The following is a 26,209-nucleotide window of genomic DNA, read 5'->3' on the forward strand; positions in this document are numbered from 1 at the left end:
AACACACAGCATTAACTGTACCATCAACATGTTCATAGGTGTACAAACACAGAAAATGGATGGGGGCTAAATCTAGCTACAATGAATCAGGAAAGAGATCTTGAAGTCATCGTGGATAGTTCTCTGAAGACGTCCACGCAATGTGCAGCAGCAATCAAAAAAGCAAACTGGATGTTAGGAATCATTAAAAAAGGGATAGAAAATAAGACGGAGAATATCTTATTGCTCTTGTATAAATCCATAGTGCGCCCACATCTTGAATACTGCATACAGATGTGGTCTCCTCATCTCAAAAAAGATATACTGGCATTAGAAAAGGTTCAGAGAAGGGCAACTAAAATGATTAGGGGTTTGGAACGGGTCCCATATCAGGAGAGATTAAAGAGGCTAGGACTTTTCAGCTTGGAAAAGAGGAGACCAAGGGGGGATATGATAGAGGTATATAAAATCATGAGTGATGTACAGAAAGTAAATTAGGAAAAGTTATTTACTTGTTTCCATAATACAAGAACTAGGGGTCACCAAATTAAACTAATGGCCAGCAGGTTTAAAACAAATAAAAAGAAGTTCTTCACACAGCACACAGTCAACTTGTGGAACTCTTTGTCTTAGGAGGCTGTGAAGGCTAGAACTATAACAATGTTTAAAAGAGAACTGGATAAATTCATGGAGGTTAAGTCCGTTAATGGATATTAGCTAGGATGAGTAAGGAAGGGCGTTCCAAGCCTCTGTTTGTCAGAAGGTGGAGTTGGATGGCAGGAGAGAGATCACTTGATCATTGCCTGTTGGGTTCATTCCCTCTCGGGCACCTGGAATTGGCCACTGTCAGTAGACAGGATTCTGGGCTAGATGGATCTTTGGTTTGACCCAGTACGGCCACTCTTATGGTCTTATGTAAACTACGTACCTGAGGTCAAGTAAGTCAGGAGTGTGTCCATATCTTTATCCCTAGAGTAGAAGAAAAATCCAGTTTTACAGAACACTTTATTATTTATATGGTATGACAGAATACGATAACTAATTACAGATACAGTATTCCTGCTTTTGTCAAAAGCATATAGACTCAAAACCCATAGTGTTGTAAGACCTGGAGTAGCAGCGTTGCAGATCCGTAGTAAGAGTGTTATAGGCCTGTAGATTTGTAGACCCAAAGGAGGAGTGTTGTAGGAGATTTTCAGAAAGGAAGCCACAGACTCAGCTTCCAAGTTTCATTTACATGGCCTTGTTTCCTTGCAATATCAGAAGTAAGCTGTATGGTACTAACTCCAACTTGGGTGCATAGCAAAGTGATAGAGCCCACTCCAAGGAGACCCATTGTCTACCATCAACAGTATTCCTTTCCTGAGCTTTTGGGCACTCAACAAAGAGTTAAAAAATGCTTGGTCTCTGGCAGGGAAGACCACACAGTTCTCAGAGCTCTTGACAGGTACATCCTCCAAATGTCAACTGGAGATGTCAACCTCAGAGAGGCCACATGATCCACATTCCCCACTGAGGACTGATTTAGTATCATGCTGGCATCCAGTTAACAGGAAAGGGGATGGAGTGCAGGTACTTGGAGGAAAGTTATACAAGGTGAAGAGCTGGTCACACTTGATGCCACTGGGCCCAGTCCTAGAAGTTCTTATTCAGTTATGTCAATTGGTGTTTAGCTTGAACAGGGACTGGTCCCATAATCACATGGTAAGAAAATAAAAACCAAATATATCTTTTTAGGTGGACAGTCATTGTATTTAGCAAATGGCCTCACCTATTCTCTTTGGGTTCTGCCGTGACTTTTGACAACACAAGGCGAACCAAACACCTACATGTAAGAGAAACACAGAAAATGAGACTTAGAAATTACATCTCCATCAATATTTTGTGCCTTTTCAGCCCCAACAAGAGACAACCTTTTCCCACCTCTTCTCCATGCCATCAATTAAATATACCTACTGAAAGATACAAGGTATCAGATTGGGATTAAGAACTTTATAAGATTTTCCCAATTCTCATCCTTTATTTTGTCCTCTACTTTGCTAAATCAATGCCTGACTGGCTTGGAGTAAACAATAGAAGAAATATGTTTGTCTTATTATTATTATTCTTAAAATAGGGTAGAACATTTTAACATGCTATTTTAAAAAATTACTTAAGTTATCAACAAACCCAAGTTTTAGGGCTAAATACCAAACCAGTCTTTTCACCTCTGGGGATGATCGATAGCAAGTCAAATGCATTGATTGTAATTTCATTCTAGTCACTACTGGCCATTTGTCCACATCACAAAAACAACATTAAACTCAGAGCAACTGGCATCCACTGCTCTAGAGAGGCCTATGACAGGCCTGGTTAAAGGTGTGGCATTTCAGGATTGAGGTATGTTTTGCAGGGTCATGGGATGCTCTGGATTTCAACAGCACAGGAGCTGCAGGCTAGCATAATACACATTACCTGCTCAGTTCTTCACCTTCATGAAAATAAAAACTTTTCAGATGTAATAAATTAAAAGAAAGAAAAACAGCACAAATTCCCTTCCTTTATTGGTATCTCAAATACTCACTTTAAAGCTGTAAATACTTGTTGACAATCTTGTGAGTGCTGAGATAAATACTCCAAAGCTTTGATAGCCACAGCTTGTTGTTCATTCTGAAAACAAGTAACAAAAACATTTTCTAAAAGCTGTGCCAATTGTCAAGCAATGCCATCCTACCCACAACTGCAAAATGTTTGCTGGGTTTACATGGCCTTTTCCTGGGGGAAAGGCAAGACGATTCTGCATAAGAAACATCCCCAGATGCAAGGAAAAAAATCTTAACAAAAGATCCTGTGATTCCTTGCGCAATCAGTCCATAGATAGAACAGGAACAATACAGCTTAGGGAAGCCATTAGAACTTGGGATATTATTAGCAAACCCCAAGAGATAGCTGAAAGGGCTGCTCTATATATGCCCATATTCATTCATTCAGTGCACACACACCATTCAGTCACTGCTCACAGACAAGCAAGAGGGACAAGTAAATTTTCATAGTCCTTCAGGATTTCCCGACCCCAGAATCTGAGCTCCTTAAGAACATATAAGCAGCTTCCCCTTCTGAATTGAGCATCTTCAGCAATCAAGCCATAGAAGACAACAGAAATTCTGTAGCTTGTGACAGAAGGGAGACCTAAGGAAGCATCTGGTGCAATGTCTATCCACTAACATCTATAGCTCAGGAATTTTCCTTAAGAATTCTTTAAAAACTTTATTTCTTTGGTTTGGAATAAACTTCTGCTTCACTGTATTCAACACACTTGAGTTTACATAGCAAGGTCTTCTCTAGTGTAGCACATAGCAAGAAAAACTACAAGTAGGACAGGCTACAGCTGCTACATTTATTTGAAAGTGAAGCAGAAGTCCCAGAAAACATTATCAGCTCTACCTACCTCTAAAGCAATCTGGGCAGCTAAACTCAAAAGGCTGGTGGCTGCACTTCCATCTGCTAGTAGCTTATCTTCATGCTGAGCTGGCTTTGCTGCTAACTTCCCCATTGCAACAATTGCTTCCACAGCTGAAATACATGAGGAACCAGCTGTTAACAGAATTTTTCATAGAAACACACAAAAGTAGCTGTACTCTGATATTTTAATATAAATATCATCCTGGTCTGTGGAAAGGCTGACACCTTCAACTAATTTTCACAAGTTCCCCCTGGAAAACCTGTTCTGACTAGATAAATATGTTAACACCTTTCTAGCAAGCCCAGTGCTTAACTGTAGAGAAATGCTAACATGGTTTTTCTGGCTACTGCAGACAGTGTTGCCAAACAATGGAAGCCTTGTCTAGCACCCCGCTCTTGTTGCAGAAAGCAGAACCCTCCCTCTAATATATAACCCATAGGCCGGGTAGGGCTCCATTCTCCCATGTCTTGACTCAAATCAACAAGAGTTACTCCTGGGGGCATTTTGCACCAAAACATTAAAAATTATGCACCAAAAAATTATGTGCACCATTTTTTAACATTCTGCAAAATTCCAGAGGCTCCAGTGAAGAAATCAAGATCGGGCCCAGACAAGCAGGCAGGCAACAGATAAAGAGACTGGAAAACAAGTTAGGAGCCCTGAGAGACTTAGTGGCAAGAGTAAGGGAAGGAGTAACTACAGGCATGGGGAATTCAGATCCCTCAGACAATTACTTGAAATGGTGAAATCTGAGTTGATGAAAGTGTCATTTTGGGAGATAAACAAGTGATTTAAGGAAAAAGAGTAAGAAGTTAACTTTGCAGAGGCTGGAGGAAATTAAAACAGTTGAAAGTTGTTAAAATGTTAAAAAGAAAAGGCATTATAGGAAGAGAATTCTTGGTTTCTTTGCAGCCATTTGAAGGAAAAATTGGCCCTTTTCCAAAGGAATGTCTGCAAATAATCCAGGCAAAGAGACAATCTGATTGAAATCATTTGACTATGGACAAATTAGTCAAATTCGCTAAAAGAACACAAGGGGTTTCCACTGGAACTTAACTGCCCCCAAATGTATAAAAGGGAATGCAATCTATTTACAGCTGTGTAAAAATTATTAGAGCAGTGCAAGGGATGTTAAGAAAAAGGGAATGTATGTATGTATCTGTGTGTGTATGCAAATATATTGTGTAGATATGTGATGTTTTAAGGACCTAAATCAACACTCCTGGTTTGTAAAACTCTTGTTTTTTTGGTTGACGATGAATTGGTTTGGTTTTGTTTAAATAATACCACTAAAAATCCAATTGAATTTTTTATTCAAAGATGCAAAACAGACAGACACTTTTTGCCAGAGACAGGTAATTAGTGTTGTTTGGCTCTGATATTTAGCATTTAATCCTTAAGGTACCTCAATGCTTTATAAAGTTCAGTATCTTTTTTAAGACAACTAGGAGAATGGGGAGAAAGTCGGTATTTTTTTTTTTTTTTGTAACTAAGTAGCAGATAAGAGCTGCAGTAAAAGAGTAAGAAATGAAAAAGACAGTACCCTCTGGAGCAATAGCAGGGACGAGATGCACAAAGTAGCAATGTTAGGAACAATGAAGTTGGCTCTGAGTAATCACTTTGATAAGGGTATAAGAAAACTGTGAGCACAAAAGAAATAGTCACACCTTATGTAAAATTGATATGGTTAATATAATGTTATAGAAGTTAATATGAAAAAATGTGCATTTTCCTATGACATATGCAGTGTATATTACAGAAGGGGTGAAAAGAAAAAAAAATGCAAGCAGAACATGCTACTTAAGTAAAATCCTATTAGGGCTCCAAAAAAGCGCCACAATAGGTTATGTTTTCTTTTTCAGATCACTGTGCGTTTTGGAAGCAGGAGCTAAAAGTGGAAAGTAATCAAAACTCAGATGGAAGTTTATTTTAAGACAGGTTTCAGAGTAGCAGCCGTGTTAGTCTGTATCCACAAAAAGAACAGGCATACTTGTGGCACCTTAGAGACTAACAAATATCTTCCAGTTGGTATGCATACTTCCACCTTTTCATGTTCTCTGTATGTATAAATATCTCCTGTCTGTGTGTTCCATTCTATACATCCGAAAAAGTGAGCTGTAGCCCACGAAAGCTTATGCTGAAATAAATGTGTTACTCTCTAAGGTGCCACAAGTACTCCTGTTCATTTTAAGACAGAGTCTCTGAGCTCTGCTGATGGCTTTTAGTCCAAAAGCAAGCTAAAAAGCATCTGTGTTGATGCAAATTACGAGCTGATAGGGGGAAGAGAGAAGTGCCCATAAATGACAGCACAAAGGAGCTGCAGATAATGGACATCAATGGTCAGCAAACAAGCTACTTGTAATCAGGAAGACTCAGATTATGATCCTCCAGAAAGGAAGGTAGAAAAAGGGGTCAAGCCTAAGAATAAGAGTAGACATAGTCTGTGGACCCCCAAGAGTCCGTGGACCACCAGTTGAGAACCACTGACCTAGAATACAATATATGGAAGAAATGGAGGTGGTTGAAGATGGAGACCTATGAGATCCCATCAGAAAGTGGGAGAGAGGAGGACCACCCATCAAAAAACCTGACGGAATGGTGAGAGAGATAAGAGGAGACTTAGGAAAGTACAGTATCACAAAAGACCAGCGTAGATAAGAAGTCAAGAAGAGGATGGATCAACAATGTCAAAAGCAACAGAGACCCAGGAAATCAAGGCAACTGAGGCACTGACATTTGGCCAAGAGGAGGCGATTAGAGACTTTGGTTAGAGTAGTTTCAGTGGAAAGGGCAGAAGCTAGATTGGAGAGGGTCTAGGATGTAAACTGAAGCAGTGATGCAGACAGCATTTCCAATTAGTTTCGAGGTGAAGGGGAGAAAGGAATTTAGGGCATAGGTGGAGAAATAGGCTAAGTCAAAGGCAGTTTTTTTGTTGGGAAAAGACCAACTCAATAAAACAGCAAAATAATCATGTGTTCATATGTACACAGCAACATATTACCCTTCTGATTGTTTCTACCTTTTTCAGTGTTACCCTCCAAGACCGCAACCTTATACACACTGAATTGAGTGAAGATGCTGCTGGGATCACACCTCTCTGCTTCCTTCACTGCCTCTTTTGCCTGTTGACAGAAAAGATTAACAGGATTTTATCACAGTCATGACAAGCAGTCAGTAACACACATTGTAGCAGGGGTGAGCTAAACTGAGAGAGAAGATATCAATGATTATATACGTGTTATTTAAACAGCTCCACAGCTGTATAAAGCTTGGTGTTTTACAGACAAAGAAAAGTCCATGCCCTGAGGATCTTAAAAATCTTAAATTATCCAGAGCTGAAAAACAAAATAAAAGTCACAAAAATAAGCTTTTGAGCACATATAGAGGGACAATAAATGTTAATGTTGCAGTTAAACATTTAAAACTCAAGAAATGCTAAAATTACAGTTGCAAACAAACCCTTAATTCTGACCCCTTAACAATATAGTAGTTAATTCCAGGGTCACACACTGTTTCTCAACAGACACAGTATAACATCAGACCATTTTTTCCACAGCCTTGGAAGTTTCACCTTGTGAGCTAAGAAGTAAGAGTGAAATTCAACCAAATGCAGAAGGCCAGCACAAGGCATAGGCTCTATTACAGTCTCACTGTGCTGACCCACTGGATGGGGTGAAATTCATCTTGAATGGAGGTAGGGGTCTGCAGAGCATCTTGTTTATAAATGACTCTCCTGGACTCTACTTGGCATACGCAGCAGTACACGGAAATAGAAGTTGCCACATATATTCAGGGTTAGATAATAGTGTTTTGTTTTGTCCCTGTCTAGTGATGGCTGGGACAAAAAGGTTGATTAACTTGCTGCATCCCTGATTCTCAGATGTGGGTCATTCAGCTCTGGCAGTTCAGGCTCTTGCATTTAGATGTAGAAGTCCCAGGTTCAACCTCTGCTGTCAGGGCATGCATGCGGATTAGAGCTGGATGGATTTCTAAAACTCAGGCAAGCTTCCTCATCTAGGTGGAACATGTTTCAGAGTAGCAGCCTTGTTAGTCTGTATCCGCAAAAAGAACAGGTGCCACAAGTATTCCTGTTCTTTTTAGGTGAAACATGTAATCCATACCCACTTAGTGAGATGCTCTGTCCCTCTCTAGTGGTAGCTGGGAAACATATAGAGATTGATGAGCTGGCAAACAGAGTGGGCCCTTTTAATTCAGGCAGTGAAGGCTTCTGCTTTAAGATCCAGAGAGTCAGGATTCTATGCGGCTGCCAAGGACTCAGCTCGGGGTACAGCATAACAAGTGAAGAAGGCTAGTAGTGCCATCAATAGTTAACACTGTTTGACACTTCAAAATGCTATTTCCAGTTGCTTACAACGTTGCCAAACTTTGTCCCTTCAAGCTAGAATTTTCCATGCCGAGTGTCTGCCTCTGGCTGAATTTTTTTTGGAAAGTTTCAGGTCAAATGGCTCAGCCATTTCTGAGAATGAGATTAGGGAAAATACATTGTTTGGCCCAAATTAAAAGAGTATTACAACCATTTTGTTAAGAAGTTCTAGAGCCTTCATGCTTTGGAGCAGGAATTTTAAATTTGTTTGGGCAGTTCTCCTAGTATCAGAGATTCGCCTTCTGCTGTCCCTTGAAAATTTCACCCAAATTTGCCAAGCTAGGAGCCTTTGAAAAGTCTCAATCTATAAATACCCAGTAGAGACTTATTAGAGTTTGGCAGCTACATTTTCTGATGATTCCATCTGCACTAAGCATGCTCCAGCTTGACTGGAGGTGCTGAGGACTTTTGCTGAAATCGCTCCTTCTATCAGCCAGGGGGCCAACGTGGGACTAAGCACAGCAACTGAGAGCTGGGAGACTGTCTCTCCTATGCTCTCAATCCTCCTGATGCTACCAAGCAGTCAGCACGGTGAAAGGGGATGGGGCTGAGCCTGATTTGAATTCAGAGGGATGAAGAATGGTGGACAAGAAGGCATTGCAGAAGCCATGCAGGAGGAGGGTAGGAGGAGGGTGGACAGGCACAGAGGGAGGCAAGAGCTGGAGTGGGAGTGGGGAATGGGTAAGAGTAGAGGGGGATCGGGGTCAAAGCTAAGGTGGAGGGTTGGACAGGAGCAGAAGGTATATATGAGAAGAAGGGGACTGGGACAGCTGAAAGCACAGGGGCAGAGAGGTCTATAACTACTATAGAAAACTCTCCTTCAGAACCTGGAATTGAACCCAGATGTCCTGAGTTTCTACATGTCTCTGCTTCCAGTAAATGGCTGTGAAACCCACTGCTAAAACATGTGTCTTCATCTCCCTCTAGTGACTGGTCCATGGAGATGTTAATAGCCTACTACTGCTACCAGTTAGTTCAAGTGGCAAAGGTCAGTGCTGGGGATCTAATGGTCACAAACCCTGCTGATGATACAAGCTGGAGGTCAGTATAGTTCCTAATGATATAATTATTATTTAATTTGTTTTTTTTAAATAGGAAATTACATCACAAAACAACATTAAAATAACATTAAGGTTGCAGAGCCAAGCACTCAAGTTAGGGAATGACATAATTAATGTTCACTGTGCAACTTTAAGTTGGTCCCCTCATGTTTACACACTATCATAGGCTTTAATTACATGATCATATAGTAACCTGTTTCAATGGTTAATTGCAACTTTTTGCCTGTGAAGATTTCTAATTTCCAATTTGAATTTTTCTAACTTCAGCTTCAGACTCTGGAGCTTGTTATATGTCTTTGCATGTTAGATTAAAGGATCCCTTAAGACACACGTTACTACAGCCTAGTTTCTGTTCAAACATGGTTTTAAAGAACTACTGTTAGAAATGTCCTACGGATGTGCAAAGTGTGATGTTCAAATTCTTCTGATTTAGCCAAATCAAAACCCTCTATCCCAAGAATATGTAAAGGCACTTCTCCACAATGAGGGCTGTTTCTGTTAAATTTAAACATTATACCCTCAGCCATTTTGCTTGTAAAGCTCTAAAATAAATTGAAAGAATTTCTTTCTAATGGGGAAAAATATTTTTTCTCTCTCTTTCTACCCACAAATAGTTGAATGTTTTTTACTCCAAGTTTCACCTTCAGGCAGGTACCAGATCTGGAAAACTTCAGCCCAAAAGATTTTTAAAAGTTATGAGGAACTCAAAACAGAGGGTTAGAATGTAAACATCTGGGCATTTTTTAACAATAGCTGCAACTATGCACCAGCTCTAATATGGTGCTTATTAGCATGGTGTCTACAGCAGGGATTCTCAGGAATAATTATTTGGTGGCCTCAGAGTGCTGCCACCAACTCTTCCTGGTGGCCACTCTCACACTTTTTCCTAAAATACTTAATTAGCTTTTGGAAAAAACAAATAATAAATATGCACATAGACACACCCAAATCATGGTAATTTATTTATTGCTAGCTAGTAAGTCTGCTGTGAAAAGTGATATTAACAAACATGCAAGTATCACTTTTCATAGCAGACTTATCCAGCCCCGACAAGTCTGAGCACAAATTAACCCCTGGATGGGGGATCAGGGGAGGCAGCAGGGGTCAGGGCAATGGGGCGGGAGTTGGCTGGGAGCAGCAGTGGGGCCTGAAGCCCCTCAGCTAGGGGACGGAACCCAAAGCCGTACAGCCAGAGCCCGGGGCTGGAACCCAAAGCCTCGCAGCCAGAACATACCTCCCTGCTATCTCCGGGCTTAAGCCCAGATCCTGAGTCCCACCTCCCCTGGGAAGGTGGGGAACTCCCCAGCTGCCTGCTCCTCCAGCATTGTGCCCCAGGTGTCTCTAGAGGGAGGCAGTGCCCAACACTTGCTGGAAGCCCCAGCAACCAACACCAAAGCATCCAGGAGCACCAGGGAGAAGGAGGAGCCGCTGCTCCCTCCCTTCCCCATCACAGCCCAGGAGGCTGTAGCCCAGGGGTGGGCAAAGTACAGTCCGCAGGTCAGATCTGGCCCCTCAGGGATTTGGATCTGGCCTGTGGGATTACCATCCCCATGGCCCACGGGTTCTGCTTTGCTCTGGGAAGTGACCAGCACTGTGTCCCTGCAGCCCCTGGGGGTGGGGGGGCAGAGGGCTCTACGCACTGCTCTTGCCTGTGGGTACCTTCCCGAAGCTCCCATTTGGCTGTGGTTCCCATTCCCAGCCATGGGAGCTTTGGGGGAGGGGCCGCAGGGACGTGGTGCCAGCCACTTCCATGAGCGTCATGGGGCCAGGGCCAGTGGGAGCCTGCCCTGGCCCCACTGTACACTGTTGCCACCCTGGAGCCACTCCAGATAAGCGGTGCCAGGCCGGAGGCCTCACCCCGAACCCTTCCTGCACCCCACATCCGAAACCCCTATCCCAAACCTCTGCTGCACCCCGAAACCCCTGCCGAGCCCCCGCCACACTCTGCACTCCCTCCTGCACCTCAACCCCCTGCCCTGAGCCTCCTCTCACACTGTGTACCCCCTCCTGTGCCCTGCACCCCTCCTCTGTCCCAACCCCTTGCCCTGAGCCCCTTCCTGCACACTACACCCCTCCCACACCCCAACATTCTTGGCCCTGCAAGCAATTTCCCCACCCCGATGTCGGCCTCCAGCCAAAAAGTTTGCCCACCCCTGTTGTAGCCACAAGAAAAGTCCCAGTGGCCACATTTGAGAAACGCTGGTCTAAAGAACTCCAAAACGCAACTCCACCCTTCCAGAGACCAGACTCCAGTAAATTGTTCACTATTTCCCCAGCCTCTTTAACGCTCACCTTTTCTATAAAGTCTTCAGTTCCAGAAATTTTACTGGGCTGAGACACATGAGGGTGCAGCACTGCTCCCCTAACATCTGTCACACACATTAGTAGAATACAGTGAGTTTCCAAGAGACTCTTACTTTGCTACAGGACATGCGACTCGCAACGGCAGGTTGGTGTGTACACAGGAAAGTGAATGCCCTCAACTTCATGAGAATATCACACTAGATGTCTTTTTATCAATACATTAGAAGCAAGAGGAAGACAAAAGACAGGGTAGGCCCACTGCTCAGTGAGGACGGAGAAACTGTAAAAGGAAACTTGGAAATGGCAGAGATGCTTAATGACTTCTTTGTTTCGGTCTTCATTGAGAAGTCTGAAGGAATGCCTAACATAGTGAATGCTAATGGGAAGGGGGTAGGTTTAGAAGAGAAAATAAAAAAGGAACAAGTTAAAAATATCTTAGAAAAGTTAAATGCCTGCAAGTCACCAGGGCCTGATGAAATGCATCCTAGAATACTCAAGGAGCTATCTGAGCCTCTAGCTATTATCTTTGGAAAATCATGGGAGACAGGAGAGATTCCAGAAGACTGGAAAAGGGCAAACATAGTGCCCATCTACAAAAAGGGAAATAAAAACAACCCAGGAAACTACAGACCAGTTAGTTTAACTTCCATGCCAAGGAAGATAATGGAGCAACTAGTTAAGGAAATCATCTGCAAACACTTGGAAGGTGGTAAGCTGACAGGGAATAGCCAGCATGGATTTGTAAAGAACAAATCATGTCAGACTAATCTGATAGCTTTCTTTGATAGGATAACAAGTCTTGTGGATAAGGGAGAAGCGGCAGATGTGGTATACCTAGACTTTAGTAAGGCATTTAATATGGTCTCGCATGATATTCTTATTGGTAAACTAGGCAAATACAACTTAGATGGGGCTACTATAAGGTGGGTGCATAACTGGCTGGATAACCGTACTCAGAGAGTAGTTATTAATGGCTCCCAATCCTGCTGGAAAGGTATAATGAGTGGGGTTCCGCAGGGGTCTGTTTTGGGACCGGCTCTGTTCAATATCTTCATCAACAACTTAGATATTGGCATAGAAAGTATGCTTATTAAGTTTGCAGATGATACCAAACTGGGAGGGATTGCAACTGCTTTGGAGGATAGGGTCAAAATTCAAAATAACCTGGACAAGTTGGAGAAATGGTCTGAGGTAAACAGGATGAAGTTTAATAAAGACAAATGCAAAGTGCTCCACTTAGGAAGGAACAATCAGTTTCACACATACAGAATGAGAAGAGACTGTCTAGGAGGGAGTACGGCCAAAAGGGATCTAGGGGTTATAGTGGACCACAAGCTAAATATGAGTCAATAGTGTGATGCTGTTGCAAAAAAAGCAAACATGATTCTGGGATGCATTAACAGATGTGTTGTGAGCAAGACACGAGAAGTCATTCTTCTGCTCTTCTCTGCGCTGGTCAGGCCTCAACTGGAGTATTGTGTCCAGTTCTGGGCACCGCATTTCAAGAAATATGTGGAGAAATTGGAGAGGGTCCAGAGAAGAGCAACAAGAATGATTAAAGGTCTAGAGAACATGACCTATGAAGGAAGGTTGAAAGAATTGGGTTTGTTTAGTTTGGAAAAGAGAAGACTGAGATGGGACACGATAGCAGTTTTCAGGTATCTAAAAGGGTGTCATAAGGAGGTGAGAGAAAACTTGCTGACCTTAGCCTCTAAGGATAGAGCAAGAAGCAATGGGCTTAAACTGCAGCAAGGGAGGTTTAGGTTGGACATTAGGAAAAAGTTCCTAACTGTCAGGGTGGTTAAACATTGGAATAAACTGCCTAGGAAGGTTGTGGAATCTCCATCTCTGGAACTATTTAAGAGTAGGTTAGATAAATTTCTATCAGGGATGGTCTAGACAGTATTTGGTCCTGCCATGAGGGCATGGGACTGGATTCGATGACCTCTCAAGGTCCCTTCCAGTCCCAGAGTCTATGACTCTATGAATCTAATTGCTGTAAGTCTAACTTCAAGGAGCAGCTCTTGCTGCATCTCACAGCATGTCTCTGCTCTCCATTCAGAATGACAGACCACAGGCAGTATCAGCAGACAAGTTTGTACATCATTTGTAAAGTACAGACATAGCTTAGACCTCCATCTAGTGATCACTTAAAGCAAGTGCTCAAGATGCTTTTTTAATTTAGACAAAATTAAGTCAGTCCTATTTTAAGAGTAGCAAGATTTTTAGACTTACACACAGATGATACTAGTTTTGAGTCTGTTCTGGTGACACTAGTTGTTATGTTAAGAGGCACAAGGATCACTTGCGCCATGTGATCTCTCTAGGTCTTTACAGCTGTTAAAGCTCCCTCTCTGTAATACATACTTCATTGCAATCATTTTGTTCCCCAGCTCATTGAAGTTAGTGGTCTGATGACATGCTGGAATATAAAACTTTACACAAGACAGTCCATTTACCAGTAACTCCATGGCAGCCTTGCTGTACAGCAGCTTTTCTACCACATTAGGCTCAAACTTCTTGTCTGTCAAGCCCCCCCGCACTTTTCCACCTTTGTGTCTTTTTACATTGCTCCCCATCTGTGTGTTCCACCAGTGATGCAGTCATGCTGCTCCATCTCTCTGAGCTGGTGCACAACGCCATTGCCCCCTTTGAAGAAAAAACTTCTACCATGATACCCTTAATAAATTACCCAATTAATAATGTCCATGTCAAGTAGCAAATGGGGATAGTTTTATATTTTCATTTTAAAACATATTAGTATCAAAAACATTTTATTATTAAGATGTGACAAATCTCCACTTTTGCCATTTTATCTATCTGATGGACCGCTTCTCTCTGCTCTATCATTTCTTTACATTGTATGCTGTTTGTGGCAGAAATCATGCCCTCTATTATGTCTGTACAGCACCTAGAAGTGGGGGGGACTCTAATGAAAATATATTAATAATTAAGTGTGTACATTTTTAAACCTTCAAGTCCCAAGTGTAATCATGTAACACAGAAAAGCTACAGAACAAACTTCCATTCCCCTTTACCCTGTCACAATTTAAAATCAAGTCCCATTGACACTGTAACACCATACACACACACACAAATACTTTTTCAAGTTGTTTCAGATGAAAATAGCAGGAAGCCATATTCCTCTGCAGCTTAGCCAAGTTCTGATCTATCTGCCCAGACGAATAGAAGCTGAGAGAATAGTTATACCACTGAAGGGCTTCAGAGTAGTTTTTTGCCTAGAAAATTTAAAAAAAATAAATAAAAATTAAGAACAGCCACACTGAAGTTTAAATTAACTACATTTTACTAAGCTAAATAAATTAGGCTTCATAAGATTCAAAAGGGTGAAATAGTTAAATACGTTCATAGATTCCAAGGCCAGAAGGGACCATTGTGATCATCTAGTCTGACTTCCCATATGGCACAGACAACAGAACATCCTCAAAATAATTCCTAGAGCAGAGCTTTTAGAAAAACATCCAATCTTGATTTAAAAACTGCCAGTGATAGAGAATCCACCACGACCCTTGGTAAACTGTTCCAGTAATTAATCAGCCTGTTAAAAATTTACACCTTATTTCTAGTTGGGATTTGTCTAGCTTCAACTTCCAACCACTGGATCCTGTTACAGACTTCCCCTTCATTAAATATAACAGGGTCTAACCAGCACGGCATCTGCAAAGGAAAATCATGTCTTGTCTGTGAGAATTCTTTGAACGTGTCAATAAAGTAGTAGATAAAGGAGAACCAATTAACAATTTATTTAGGGCTTCAAAAAGCCTTTGGCTAGGATCCTTAAAGAAACTTAGTTGTCATAGGATGAGAGGCAAAGTATTGTCATGGATTAAAAGCTACTTTGGAGATGAGAAACAGAGGGTAGGAATAAATGGTCAATATTCATCATGACTAAAAGTTAACAGCAGAATGATTTAAGGTTCTATATTAGGTATGTGGTGTTTAAGATATTAATTAACAATCTGGAAAGGCATGTAAGCAGTAAGGTAGCAAAATTTGCAGATGACAGAGTTATTTAGGTTTCAGAGTAGCAGCTGTGTTAGTCTGTATCAAGACAAGAGAATGGGAAACACAATGGCAGATGAAGTTAAGTGTTGATAAACCCAAATTTAACTATTCATATACCTCACAGGGTTCTAAATTAGCTGTAATAAATAAAAAAAAAAAACAGACTTGGGCATCATTGTGGACAGCTCAATGAGCATCTTTGCTCAATGTGCAACTGCAGTCAAAAACACCAACAAGATGTTAGGATGCAAAGCAATGGGTTGGTGATAATATAGAAAATATAATGCAATTATATAAATGAATAGTGCAACCTCATCTGAATACTGTGTACAATACTGGTGACCCCATCTCAAAAAGGATATTGCAGAATTAGAAAGGCATTCAGAGGACAATACATTATTAAAGACCTGAAAAAAATCACATGCAGCAATAGCCCTGCCTATTACTATACTATTAATGTCACCCAACAGCTCCCTTGATAAAACTGTTTTCAGTGACTTGTAACTTTGCCAAACTTTAATCCTTTAAACTTAAATTTTTTGTACTATCTGCCTCAGATTGAATTTTTTAGAAAATTTCAGGAAAAACAGTTTAGCCATTTTTTAAAACAAGGCTAGGGAAACAGCTGTTTTGCCCACATAAAATAATTCTGGTGACTTTCTTTGAACAGCACTTTGGAACGGGGACTTAAAATTTGGCAGGGATGGCGCTTGTGTAATCACTGTGAAAATCCATCCAAATCTGGCCAAGTTTTAAGCCTTTGAAAAATTACAGTTCGTGCATGCTCAGTAGAGACTTAAGAGATTCTAGCTACTAAAATCTCTGAAGATTCCATTATCCATGAGTATACTCAGTCGTCTCACAGCTCCAAGTGCTGGACAGACTGTGCATGCACTATCCACACACAGCAACTGAGTACGTTCCATCCCCTTATAATTCATACATGTGACAAGACTGTGCATGCCCTATCTCCACCGAGCAAATGAGCAACCTTCCTCCAGCCCAGGACTAGGAGGTGAAGCTCGACTTTCCATGTAATGGCCGCTCCTAACTACTCCAGGCCAGAGTGGGGAAAGGCACTGGAACTAAGAGCAGGACGGAGCCTCTCTCTCCTGTGCTCTTAATGATCTCCTTGCAGGCCCCAGACAGCATAGAGGAGGAAGCCATCTGATTGGAATGCTGAGGGGACAAAAGTCAGAGCATGGGGAGAGAAAGAAGTAGGTTGGGATAAGGAGCCTAGTGAAACTGGAACTGAGACTGGCTGCACAAGGAGACTGGGAACTGAGGAGGAAGAGGAAAGCTGGGTCCTAGTGAGAGAAACGGGGTGGGGACCGGGAACTAGTTGTCGCTGGCTGCAGGAAGGAGCACTGAGATCAGACAAGAAGCTGAAAGACGTGGGCAGACTGAGACTGGCAGGACAAAAAAAGTGGAACTAAGGAACCAGGGAGGAGAGGGGAGACCAATCTCACAAGGTGTGGAGAGAACTATGGTTGGCTGGGCAAAGAGACTGGGACAAGGAGTCGGGGAAGGGAGAGACTTGAGCAAGAAATGGAGGAGTGATACTGAGATTGGATGAGAAGCCCAGGAAGGCAGACTGACTGGGAGCCAATGGGGAGACAAGGGAAAAACCAAATGGAGAAGGAACCAGGAAGGAGGTGGAACTGGGACTTGCTGGGCAAGGAGGAAAGTGATCAGGAACAGTCAGCATGGATTCACCAAGGGCAAGTCATGCCTGACTAACCTAATTGCCTTCTATGAAGAGATAACTGGCTCTGTGGATGAGGGTAAAGGGGTGGATGTGTTATTCCTTGACTTTAGCAAAGCTTTTGATATGGTCTCCCACAGTATTCTTGCTGGCAAGTTAAAGAAGTAAGGGCTGGATTAAAGGACTATAAGGTGGATAGAAAACTGGCTAGATCCTCGGGCTCAATGGGTAGTGATCAATGGCTCCATGTCTAGTTGGCAGCCGGTATCAAGCGGAGTGCTCCAGAGGTCGGTCCTGGAGCCAGTTTGTTCAGTATCTTCATTACTGATCTGGAGGATGGCAAGTGGACAGCACCCTCAGCAAGTCTGCAGATGACACTAAACTAGGAGATATGCTGGAGGGCAGGGATAGGATACATAGGGGCCTAGACAAAAGAGAGGATTAGGCCAAAAGAAATCTGATGAGGTTCAATAAGGACAAGTGCAAAGTCCTGCACTTAGGACAGAAGAATCTCATGTACTGCTACAGACTAGGGACCGAATGGCTAGGCAGAAGTTCTGCAGAAAAGGACCTAGGTGTTACAGTGGACGAGAAGCTGGATATGAGTCGACAGCATGCGCCCTTGTTACCAAGAAGGCTAACGGCATTTTGGACTGTATAAGTAGGGGCACTGCCAGCAGATCAAGGGACGTGATCATTCCCGTCTATTTGACATTGGTGAGGCCTCATCTGGAGTACTGTATCCAGTTTTGGACCCCACACTACAAGGAGGATGTGGAAAAATTGGAAAGAGTCCAACGGAGGGCAACAAAAATTATAAGGGGGCTGGAGCACATGACTTATGAGGAGAGGCCGAGGAAACTGGGATTGTTTAGTTTGCAGACGAGAAGAGTGAGCAGGGATTTGATAGCTGCTTTCAACTACCTGAAAGGGGGTTCCAAAGAGGATGGATCTAGACTGTTCTCAGTGGTAGCTGATTACAGAACAAGGAGTAATGGTCTCAAGTTGCAGTGGGGGAGGTTTAGGTTGAATATTAGGAAACACTATTTCACTAGGAGGGTCGTGAAGCACTGGAATTGGTTATCTAAGGAGGTGGTGGAATCTCCTTCCTTAGAGGTTTTTAAGGTCAGGCTTGACAAAGCCCTGGCTGGGATGATTTAGTTGGGGATTGGTCCTGCTTTGAGCAGGGGGTGGGACTAGATGACCTCCTGAGGTCCCTTCCAACCCTGATATTCTATGATTCTATGAAATGAGAAGCCTGAGGAGTGGAGAATAGGACTGGGGAGGTGAGTAGAATGGAATTAGGTTAAGGAGCCAGAGGTGGGAAAGACAGGACTGGAACAGAGGCGGATTGGAGGGGATGGGGCAGAAGGGTGGATGCTGGGGACTATGGGCAGAAGAGTCTGCACCCACTGGAAGCACACCCCTCCAGAGCCTGGAATGGAACCCAAGAATCCTTAGTCTCACCTTTCCTCTGCTGTCAGCAAACAGTTGTGAAACTCACTAAAAGTGTGTCCCATTCCCCTCTAGTTCTGGTCCACATAGAGGATGATGACTTACTACTGCTATCAGTTACTCTGTTAGCTCAAGTGGCAGAGGTCTGTACAGTGAATCTGGAAGTTCTAACCCTACACATGAACCATGTCAGTGTCAATATGATGCCATACGATGGAACTTGTTTCTTCAGTTTGTGCTGGAAAATTTAGAAAATTACACACAAAACTGAATTACAAGAGCATTATTACAGTTGCAAAGTAAAACACTCAAAGGTGGGATATTCCAGAATTCAGGAATCGGTACCATCTCAATTTAGCCCTTTATGCATCTGTACTATTATACAGTCTTTAACTGCATGATTACATTTTTTTTCTTCAGAGGACCCTGCCTCATTTAGTGTACAACACGGGCCTATTCTAGGGATGAATCAGGGTTGTGTAGTAAAGGAAGCTGTTGTCTGTAGAATCTCAGCCTCATTCGTTGCAAAGGTTGAAAGGTATGTAGTGAAGGAGGCAGGGGACTGAAAAGAGAAAAGATGGTGTCATGGCTAAGGCAGTTGCTGCCCTGAAAAAAAAAAAAAAAAAAGGATTCTTTTCCTGCCTTTGCCACAGAGTTCCTATGTGATGCTGGGCAAGTCACTTGACTACCTTTTGAAAAGCTTGGTTACTAATTGTGTGTTCCTCATTTTCAGGCTGCACAACTTGATATCCTGGGGTCAGATGTGCTGAAGTGCTAAGCACTCACAGCTGCAGCTGAAGTCAATGGGAAATACGTTCTGCTCATACAAAGTGCTAGTTAATGCCAAATACACTGAAAAATCAGGCACTATTTATCTCAGACTGGGCAACTAAAATTAGTGGATGCTTTTGACCTTAATCTCTCTGTGCCTCAGTACCATCCCTTCACATCAGAAGGGTGTTGTGAAGATAAATTAACGTTTCAGATGCCCTCAGATACTATAATGATAAGTGCCATACAAAAACCCATAAGGAATTTAATAATTCTGTCGTCAGTAGAAGATTTAGATGTTGTTCAGCAAATAAAGCACGGGGTCACACATTGAATAATGAGGAGAAAACAAAAATATTGAGTAGCTGCTCATTAAGTGAGTACTGTCCATCCTGTGCACTCAAGGAGAAAGAGACCTTGAAGAAAAAATAACATCTGATCATGCAATTAAAGATTGTATCATATACATACACACAAGGGAACCACATTCAAGTAGCACAGGAGCCTTAATTCTGGCATTTCATAACTTCTGACTGCTTAACTTAGCAATCTTAATAATTTTCTTTTAACATAGTTTGTGACTGTTAATACTGTAACTGGAGGTTCTTCAAGATGTGTGATCGCTATCTGTGTTCCACGTGTGAGGGTACACATGCACACTATGCACCTGAGTCCAGACATTCTTCAAAGTAGTGTCTGCTGGCCTCCACATGCACAGGAGCTATCCTCATGCTTCAGACCAAGAGTATAAGAGGCGGTGCAGGTCAAAATCTCTCCAGTTCCTCTTTTGACTGCAAATTCAACAGGATCCAAAGCAGAAGGGATGGAGTGCCGGTAGTGGAATACAGATAGGGACAACATATCTTGAAGAATCTCCAGTTACAATAAGTATCCTCCATTATGTCTTCAAGTGATGTTCCCTATTGTATTCCACAGGAGTGATTGGCAAGCAACGTTTAGACTGGAGATGCGCACGTAGAAGCAGGTAGCACAGATGCTTGTGATACACTGCTGGATCTGCAGCTGAGGCATGAACTAGAGTGTAACGTGTCATAAACATGCAGACAGAACTCCAGGTGGCAGCCCTGCAGTAGGACATCAGATAGGGATGCCGTGGAGGCAGCTTTTGCTTGCATGGAGTGAGCTATAACACCGCCCAGAGGGAAGAATTTTTGCTATCTTGTAGCACTCTAAGATTTATCCCAAAATCCACTTAGAAATCCTCTGAGAGCATATGGCTTGCCCATGCAATCTCTCTGCTATGACGATAAAAAGTCTGTTTTCCTAATGGGTTTGATTCTTCGCAGGTAGAATGCCAGGGCATGCCAAACATCGAGGGAGTGAAGTCTCTTGCCTTCAGAGGAAGTGTGGATTTTTCGAAAAAATACAGGTAGGTATATCATTTGATTGATATGGAACTCAAACAATGTTAGGGAGAAATTTAGAGTGTAGTCAGAGAGAAGCCCTTCCTTTGTGAGTCACTGCATAAGGAGGATCTACCATGATGACTCCAAGCTCGCTGAGCCTTCTGGCTGAAGTGATAGCCACTAAGAACACCATCTTCATAGAGAGTTGTGTCATACCACGTCATCAAGGATTCAAAATGTGGGCTTGTGACTGTCGACATGACATGGTTAAAGCACTAGAGGGAAGGTCCTGATCAGACCTTTCATAAATTGTACTGTAGCAGGATGAGTAAAGGTGGAACATCTTTCCACCGAAGGGAAGAAGGTCACTAATTGCTGCAAGATATATTTGCGGTCAACTAATAACAAGACCTGAAGTCTTCAGGGACAGGAGATAGTCCAGGACCACCAGCATGCTTAATGTATCTGTAGAATGTTGGTAGAGTTGCACCCAGGCCAAAAAGCATCTTCATTTGGCCAAATAGCAGGTTCTATTTTGGTTAAGGAACTTCTGAACAGAGACCAAGCATGAGCGCTATTTCTGAAGCACGTTCAACATGAGGCCGTGAGGTAGATTGGGATACTTGATTTCCCACCCGCCTCCTGGGTTAGGAGATCTGGGAATGGGAGTATCCTGATTGGTGGGTGGCCAGACATGATTAGAAGTTCCATGAACCAGAACTGTTTGAGCCAACAGGGGGCTAGGAGAATGATGTTGGCTCTGTCATGTCGTATCTTCCCCATGACTAGTGGAAATAAGGGAATGGAAGGGAAAGTCATATCTGAAGCCATTCGCCCAAGACAGCAGAAAAGCGTCGCCCTAGGAGTTGTGACCCATGGCTTCTCTGGAACAATACAGGGAGTTGTGACAGAGTGCCGGGCAACAATAGCTGAGCAAGCATTCATTGCAGCTCCAATTAAATACTGCAGAACAGACCTGGTTAAGAAGAGTTGTACCTAATTGGTGAGTGAAGGAAAGCTGGAAGGCTAGTTAACCCATTAGACAAAGCATACAAAAAGGCATGGGAAGGAAGTAGGAGGGGGGAAGCACACAGAGAGAGGGGAAGATTGCTCTTCCCTGCTTACCTCAGGAGCTGAGGGTCCTCTCAGACTGTAGGAGTAAGGCTGTATAGTGTATAAGGGGCTGGAAGCCAACATTGTAAATAAACTGCACCGGGTGTTTTACTAGCATACAGCTCTTTGAGCAATTTGTGGACTTGAGCAGAGGCAGGGGCGAGTGGGCCCTGCCACAGGAGAACTTTTTGTTCATTACGGATGCAAAGAGGTTCCATAATGGAGTACCCCACTGTGTAAATATCTCACTGGGACCATGTCGTGAATCTCCCATTTGTGGTCTGTTAAGAAGCTTCTGCTTAGTTAGTCTGCAAGGCAGTTGTGAATACCAGGAAGGTATGCAGTGTCTATCATGATAGGTTCCTGACACACCAGTTCCAAAGTCTGACGGTTCCCAGACAGAGGGGATAAGATTTGACTCCTCCCTGTTTGTTTATATAGAGAACCGTGGTGATCACTGTGCAAAATTATCTGTACATGAAGTGAGCGTATGAGCAGCAAGAAGGCCTTGCACGCAAGGCAGACTGCCCTCAGTTCCAGTATGTTTAAATGTAGCCTGGCTTCTCATAGGGTCCAGGTACCTTGAGCAGTGTGGTTGTCCAAGTGACTGCCACCATGACCTATTCTGCATTCAACCACCATGTGAGGGAGACAATAACTCTGGTGGGAACAGTCACCTTGGAGTCCTGTTCGGTGGGTAGATCAAACGGAGCCAAACTTGCATGCACCACAAGTGGAGTCTGAGAAACAGCGTCATGTAGATGCATGCAGCCATGTGGCCTAACAGTGAAAGACACTGGTGCACTATAGCTCATGGTCTTCGGGTAATGCATGAAATCATGTTGCTTATTGTATGAGATCTGTCTGCGGGGAGCAGTGCTGTCAGAGAAACAGAGTCCAACATTGCCCCTATAAAGTTTATTGTCTTTGTTGGTAATAATATGGACTTTTCTTCATTTATGCAAATGCCTGGAGCTGCTAAAAGTTGTATGAGAAACCTTATTGCTGACCTGACCTTCTGATGAGACCAACCTACCAGGAGCTAATTGTCTAGGTATGGAAACACCATATACCCCTGGTGGCTCATCTGGGATGCTACGACAAAGAAAACCTTTGTAAATACACTGGTTGCTGTAGTGAGCCCAACGTGGAGGGCCTGAAATTGGAAATGTTTGTGGCCAACCATAAAAGTAGTGCAATGAGTGAAGGTCCACATGGAAATACACATCCTTTATGTTGAGAGCCGCAAACCACATCCCTTTCTGAAGAGAAGGGATTATTGATACCAAAATAATCATCCAAAATTTCTGCTTTCAAATAGATGTTGAGTTGCTGAAGGTCCAGGATGGGTTTCCACTCCCTGTTTTTGGAGGATTAGGAAATCTGGGGAGTCAAACCCCATCCCATGGTAATGAGGAGGGACGCCCTCAATGTAAAAGGGATTCCACTGCCTGTTGAAGAATTATCTTGTAAGAGTGGTCCCCAAAGGGAGCCCAGGATGGGGGTTTGTGAGGGGGGAAGGAGATGAACTCTGGAGTATCCTTTATGAATAATCTCCAGAACCCACCTGTCTGTAGTGATCTTGTTCTGGTAATGGGCAAAGGAGTAAGAGAGCCCCAAAGATGACAGGGGAAGAGGTGGGTGGCATCAATGGTGCTACACAGGTCTTGATCAATACGTCAAAAATGGCTCATGGCCAGCAGTTAACAGAGGTAGAGGCTATGGCAGTATAGGGTCCAAGAAGCAAAAAGACGGTTACTCACCTTTGTAACTGTTGTTCTTCGAGATGTGTTGCTCACATCCATTCCAGTTAGGTGTACGCGCCGCGCGTGCACGTTCGTCGGAAACTTTTTACCCTAGCAACTCCAGTGGGCCGGCAGGTCGCCCCCTGGAGTGGCGCCGCCATGGCGCTCGATATATACCCTTGCCGGCCCACCCGCTCCTCAGTTCCTTCTTGCCGGCTACTCCGACAGTGGGGAAGGAGGGCGGGTGTGGAATGGATGTGAGCAACACATCTCGAAGAACAACAGTTACAAAGGTGAGTAACCGTCTTTTCTTCTTCGAGTGATTGCTCACATCCATTCCAGTTAGGTGAATCCCAAGCCATACCTAGGCGGTGGGGTCGGAGTGAGAAGTTGCGGCATGGAGCACTGCAGATCCGAAGGCCGCGTCCTCTCTCGACTGCTGGACCAGGGCGTAGTGGGAAGCAAAGGTGTGGACCGATGACCAGGTCGCTGCCCGACAGATCTCCTGGATGGGCACACGGGCGAGGAAAGCCAGCGACGACGCCTGCGCCCTGGTAGAATGCGCAGTCACCCGGCCTGTAGGAACGTGGGCCAGCTCATAGCAGGTCCTGATACAGGACGTTACCCATGAGGATAACCTCTGCGAGGAGATGGGAAGCCCCTTCATGCGGTCCGCTACTGCCACGAAAAGCTGGGGGGATTTGCGGAACGGTTTGGTCCTCTCCACATAGAACGTGAGACATCAAGCGAGTGGAGCTGTTGCTCCCTGCCTGAAGAGTGAGGTTTCGGGAAAAAAAACGGGAGGAATATCTCTTGGTTGTTGTGGAAGGCTGAGACCACCTTGGGGAGAAAGGCAGGGTTTATGGAAGACTGTATACGGGGGGTCTACCATGAGAGCCCGGAGTTCCGACACCCGTCTAGCTGAGGTGATAGCTACTAGAAAGGCAGTCTTCCAAGAGAGATAGAGTAGGGAGCAAGTAGCTAACGGCTCAAAGGGGGGCCCCCATGAGCCGAGACAACACCAGGTTAAGATCCCAGGTTGGAGCAGGGAGTCGGACGTTAGGGTACAAACGTTCCAGCCCCTTCAGGAATCTAGTCACCGTCGGGTGAGAAAAAACGGAGCGGCCATCCCCACCCGGGTGAAAGGTGGAGATAGCTGCCAGGTGTACCCGCAAAGATAATATCGCCAGGCCCTGTTGTTTGAGGGACCAAATATAGTCCAAAATATTGGCCACCGAAACTTCCATCGGGCGGAGACCTTTCTCCACGCACCAACAGGAGAAACGCTTCCACTTGGCCGAGTATGTCGCTCTAGTGGAAGGCTTCCTGCTGCCCAAGAGTACCTCCCGTACCGGGGTGGAGCAGCGCAGTTCAGAACTGGTCAGCCACGCAGGAACCACGCCGCTAGGTGCAGCGACTGCAGGTCCGGGTGACAGAGAGTCCCGTGTTCCTGGGTGATCAGGTCCGGGTGAAGGGGCAGGGGAACTGGGTCGGCTATGGCCAGGTCCAGCAACATGGGGTACCAATGTTGCCTGGGCCACGCCGGGGCTACCATGATCACGCGAGCCCTGTCCCTGCGCACCTTCAGAAGGACCCTGTGGACCAGTGGGAACGGAGGAAACGCGTAGTACAAGTGGGTCGTCCACGGAATAAGGAAGGCATCCGCTATAGATCCGGGCTCCCTGCCCTGAAAGGAGCAGAACGCCTGGCATTTCCTGTTCCCCCCGGACGCAAAGAGGTCCACACGGGGACAACCCCACCTCTGGAAGATCGAGAGGGCGACGTCCGGGCAAAGGGACCACTCGCGTGAGAGGAAGGATCTGCTCAGGCGGTCCGCCAGCATGTTCCGTACTCTGGGGAGGAAGGAAGCCGTGAGGTGAATGGAGTGGGCTACACAAAAGACCCAGAGTCGCATCGCCTCGTGACATAGGGGAGAGGATCTGGTGCCGCCCTGCTTGTTGATATAGTACATGGTCGTCGTGTTGTCGGTAAACACCACGACACAACAACCCCGAAGCTGATGACAGAACGTTTGACAAGCAAGGCGGACCGCTCTCAACTCCCGCATGTTGATGTGTAGCTTCACCTCCTGTGGGGACCACAGGCCCTGTGTTCTCAGGGATCCCAGGTGGGCCCCCCAGCCGAGATCTGAGGCATCCGTCGTTAGGGACACCGAAGGCTGGGGTGGGTGGAAAGGGAGCCCCACGCACACTACGGACTGGTCTAGCCACCAGGTGAGAGAATCTAACACCCCCTGGGGGATTGTGATCAGCATGTCTAGTGGTTGCCTTGCCGGCCGGTAATGTGCAAGGAGCCACAACTGGAGGGGCCTCATGCGGAGCCGAGCATAACCGGTCACAAAGGTGCATGCTGCCATGTGGCCTAACAGGGTTAGAAATGTCCGTATTGATGTTAAGGGGGCTGCCCGCAATCGCTGAACGATCGCCGACAACGCCTGGAACCTCGGTAACGGCAGAAGAGCCCTGGCCACGGTGGAGTCCAGGATGGCCCCGATGAACTCCACCCTCTGCGTGGGGAGCAGGGTGGACTTGTCTATATTGATCATGAGGCCCAAGGTAGCAAACAGGCCGGTGATCCTGCGGACGTGGCTGCAAACCTGTAGTTCCGACGTGCCCCGAATTAACCAATCGTCTAGGTAAGGGAACACGTGGATACGACTGCGCCGAAGATGTGCCACAACGACGGCCATGCATTTTGTGAATACCCTCGGGGCCGTAGAAAGGCCAAATGGGAGGACTGCAAATTGGTAGTGAAGGTGGCCCACCACGAATCGAAGGAAACGTCTGTGGTGTGGCCAAATGGCAATGTGAAAATAAGCGTCCCGCATGTCGAGGGC

At 44.5% G+C, this 26,209-nt stretch overlaps 1 protein-coding gene across 1 annotated transcript in view; it reads right to left on the minus strand.

Annotated features, from left to right (window-relative positions):
• Positions 1-26,209, minus strand: part of TEX11 (testis expressed 11) — a 147,084-nt gene that overhangs the window by 53,097 nt on the left and 67,778 nt on the right. The window contains exons 16-21 of the mRNA XM_030575123.1: positions 14,272-14,409; positions 6,441-6,543; positions 3,407-3,531; positions 2,543-2,628; positions 1,751-1,804; positions 908-948 (exon numbers count right to left, since the gene is read on the minus strand). Of these exons, the coding sequence (XP_030430983.1) occupies positions 908-948; positions 1,751-1,804; positions 2,543-2,628; positions 3,407-3,531; positions 6,441-6,543; positions 14,272-14,409 (547 nt within the window). The remainder of the gene's footprint in view (positions 1-907; positions 949-1,750; positions 1,805-2,542; positions 2,629-3,406; positions 3,532-6,440; positions 6,544-14,271; positions 14,410-26,209) is intronic.

The sequence above is a fragment of the Gopherus evgoodei genome, chromosome 9 (assembly GCF_007399415.2).
Source record: "Gopherus evgoodei ecotype Sinaloan lineage chromosome 9, rGopEvg1_v1.p, whole genome shotgun sequence".
NCBI classification, from domain to species: Eukaryota; Metazoa; Chordata; order Testudines; family Testudinidae; genus Gopherus; species Gopherus evgoodei.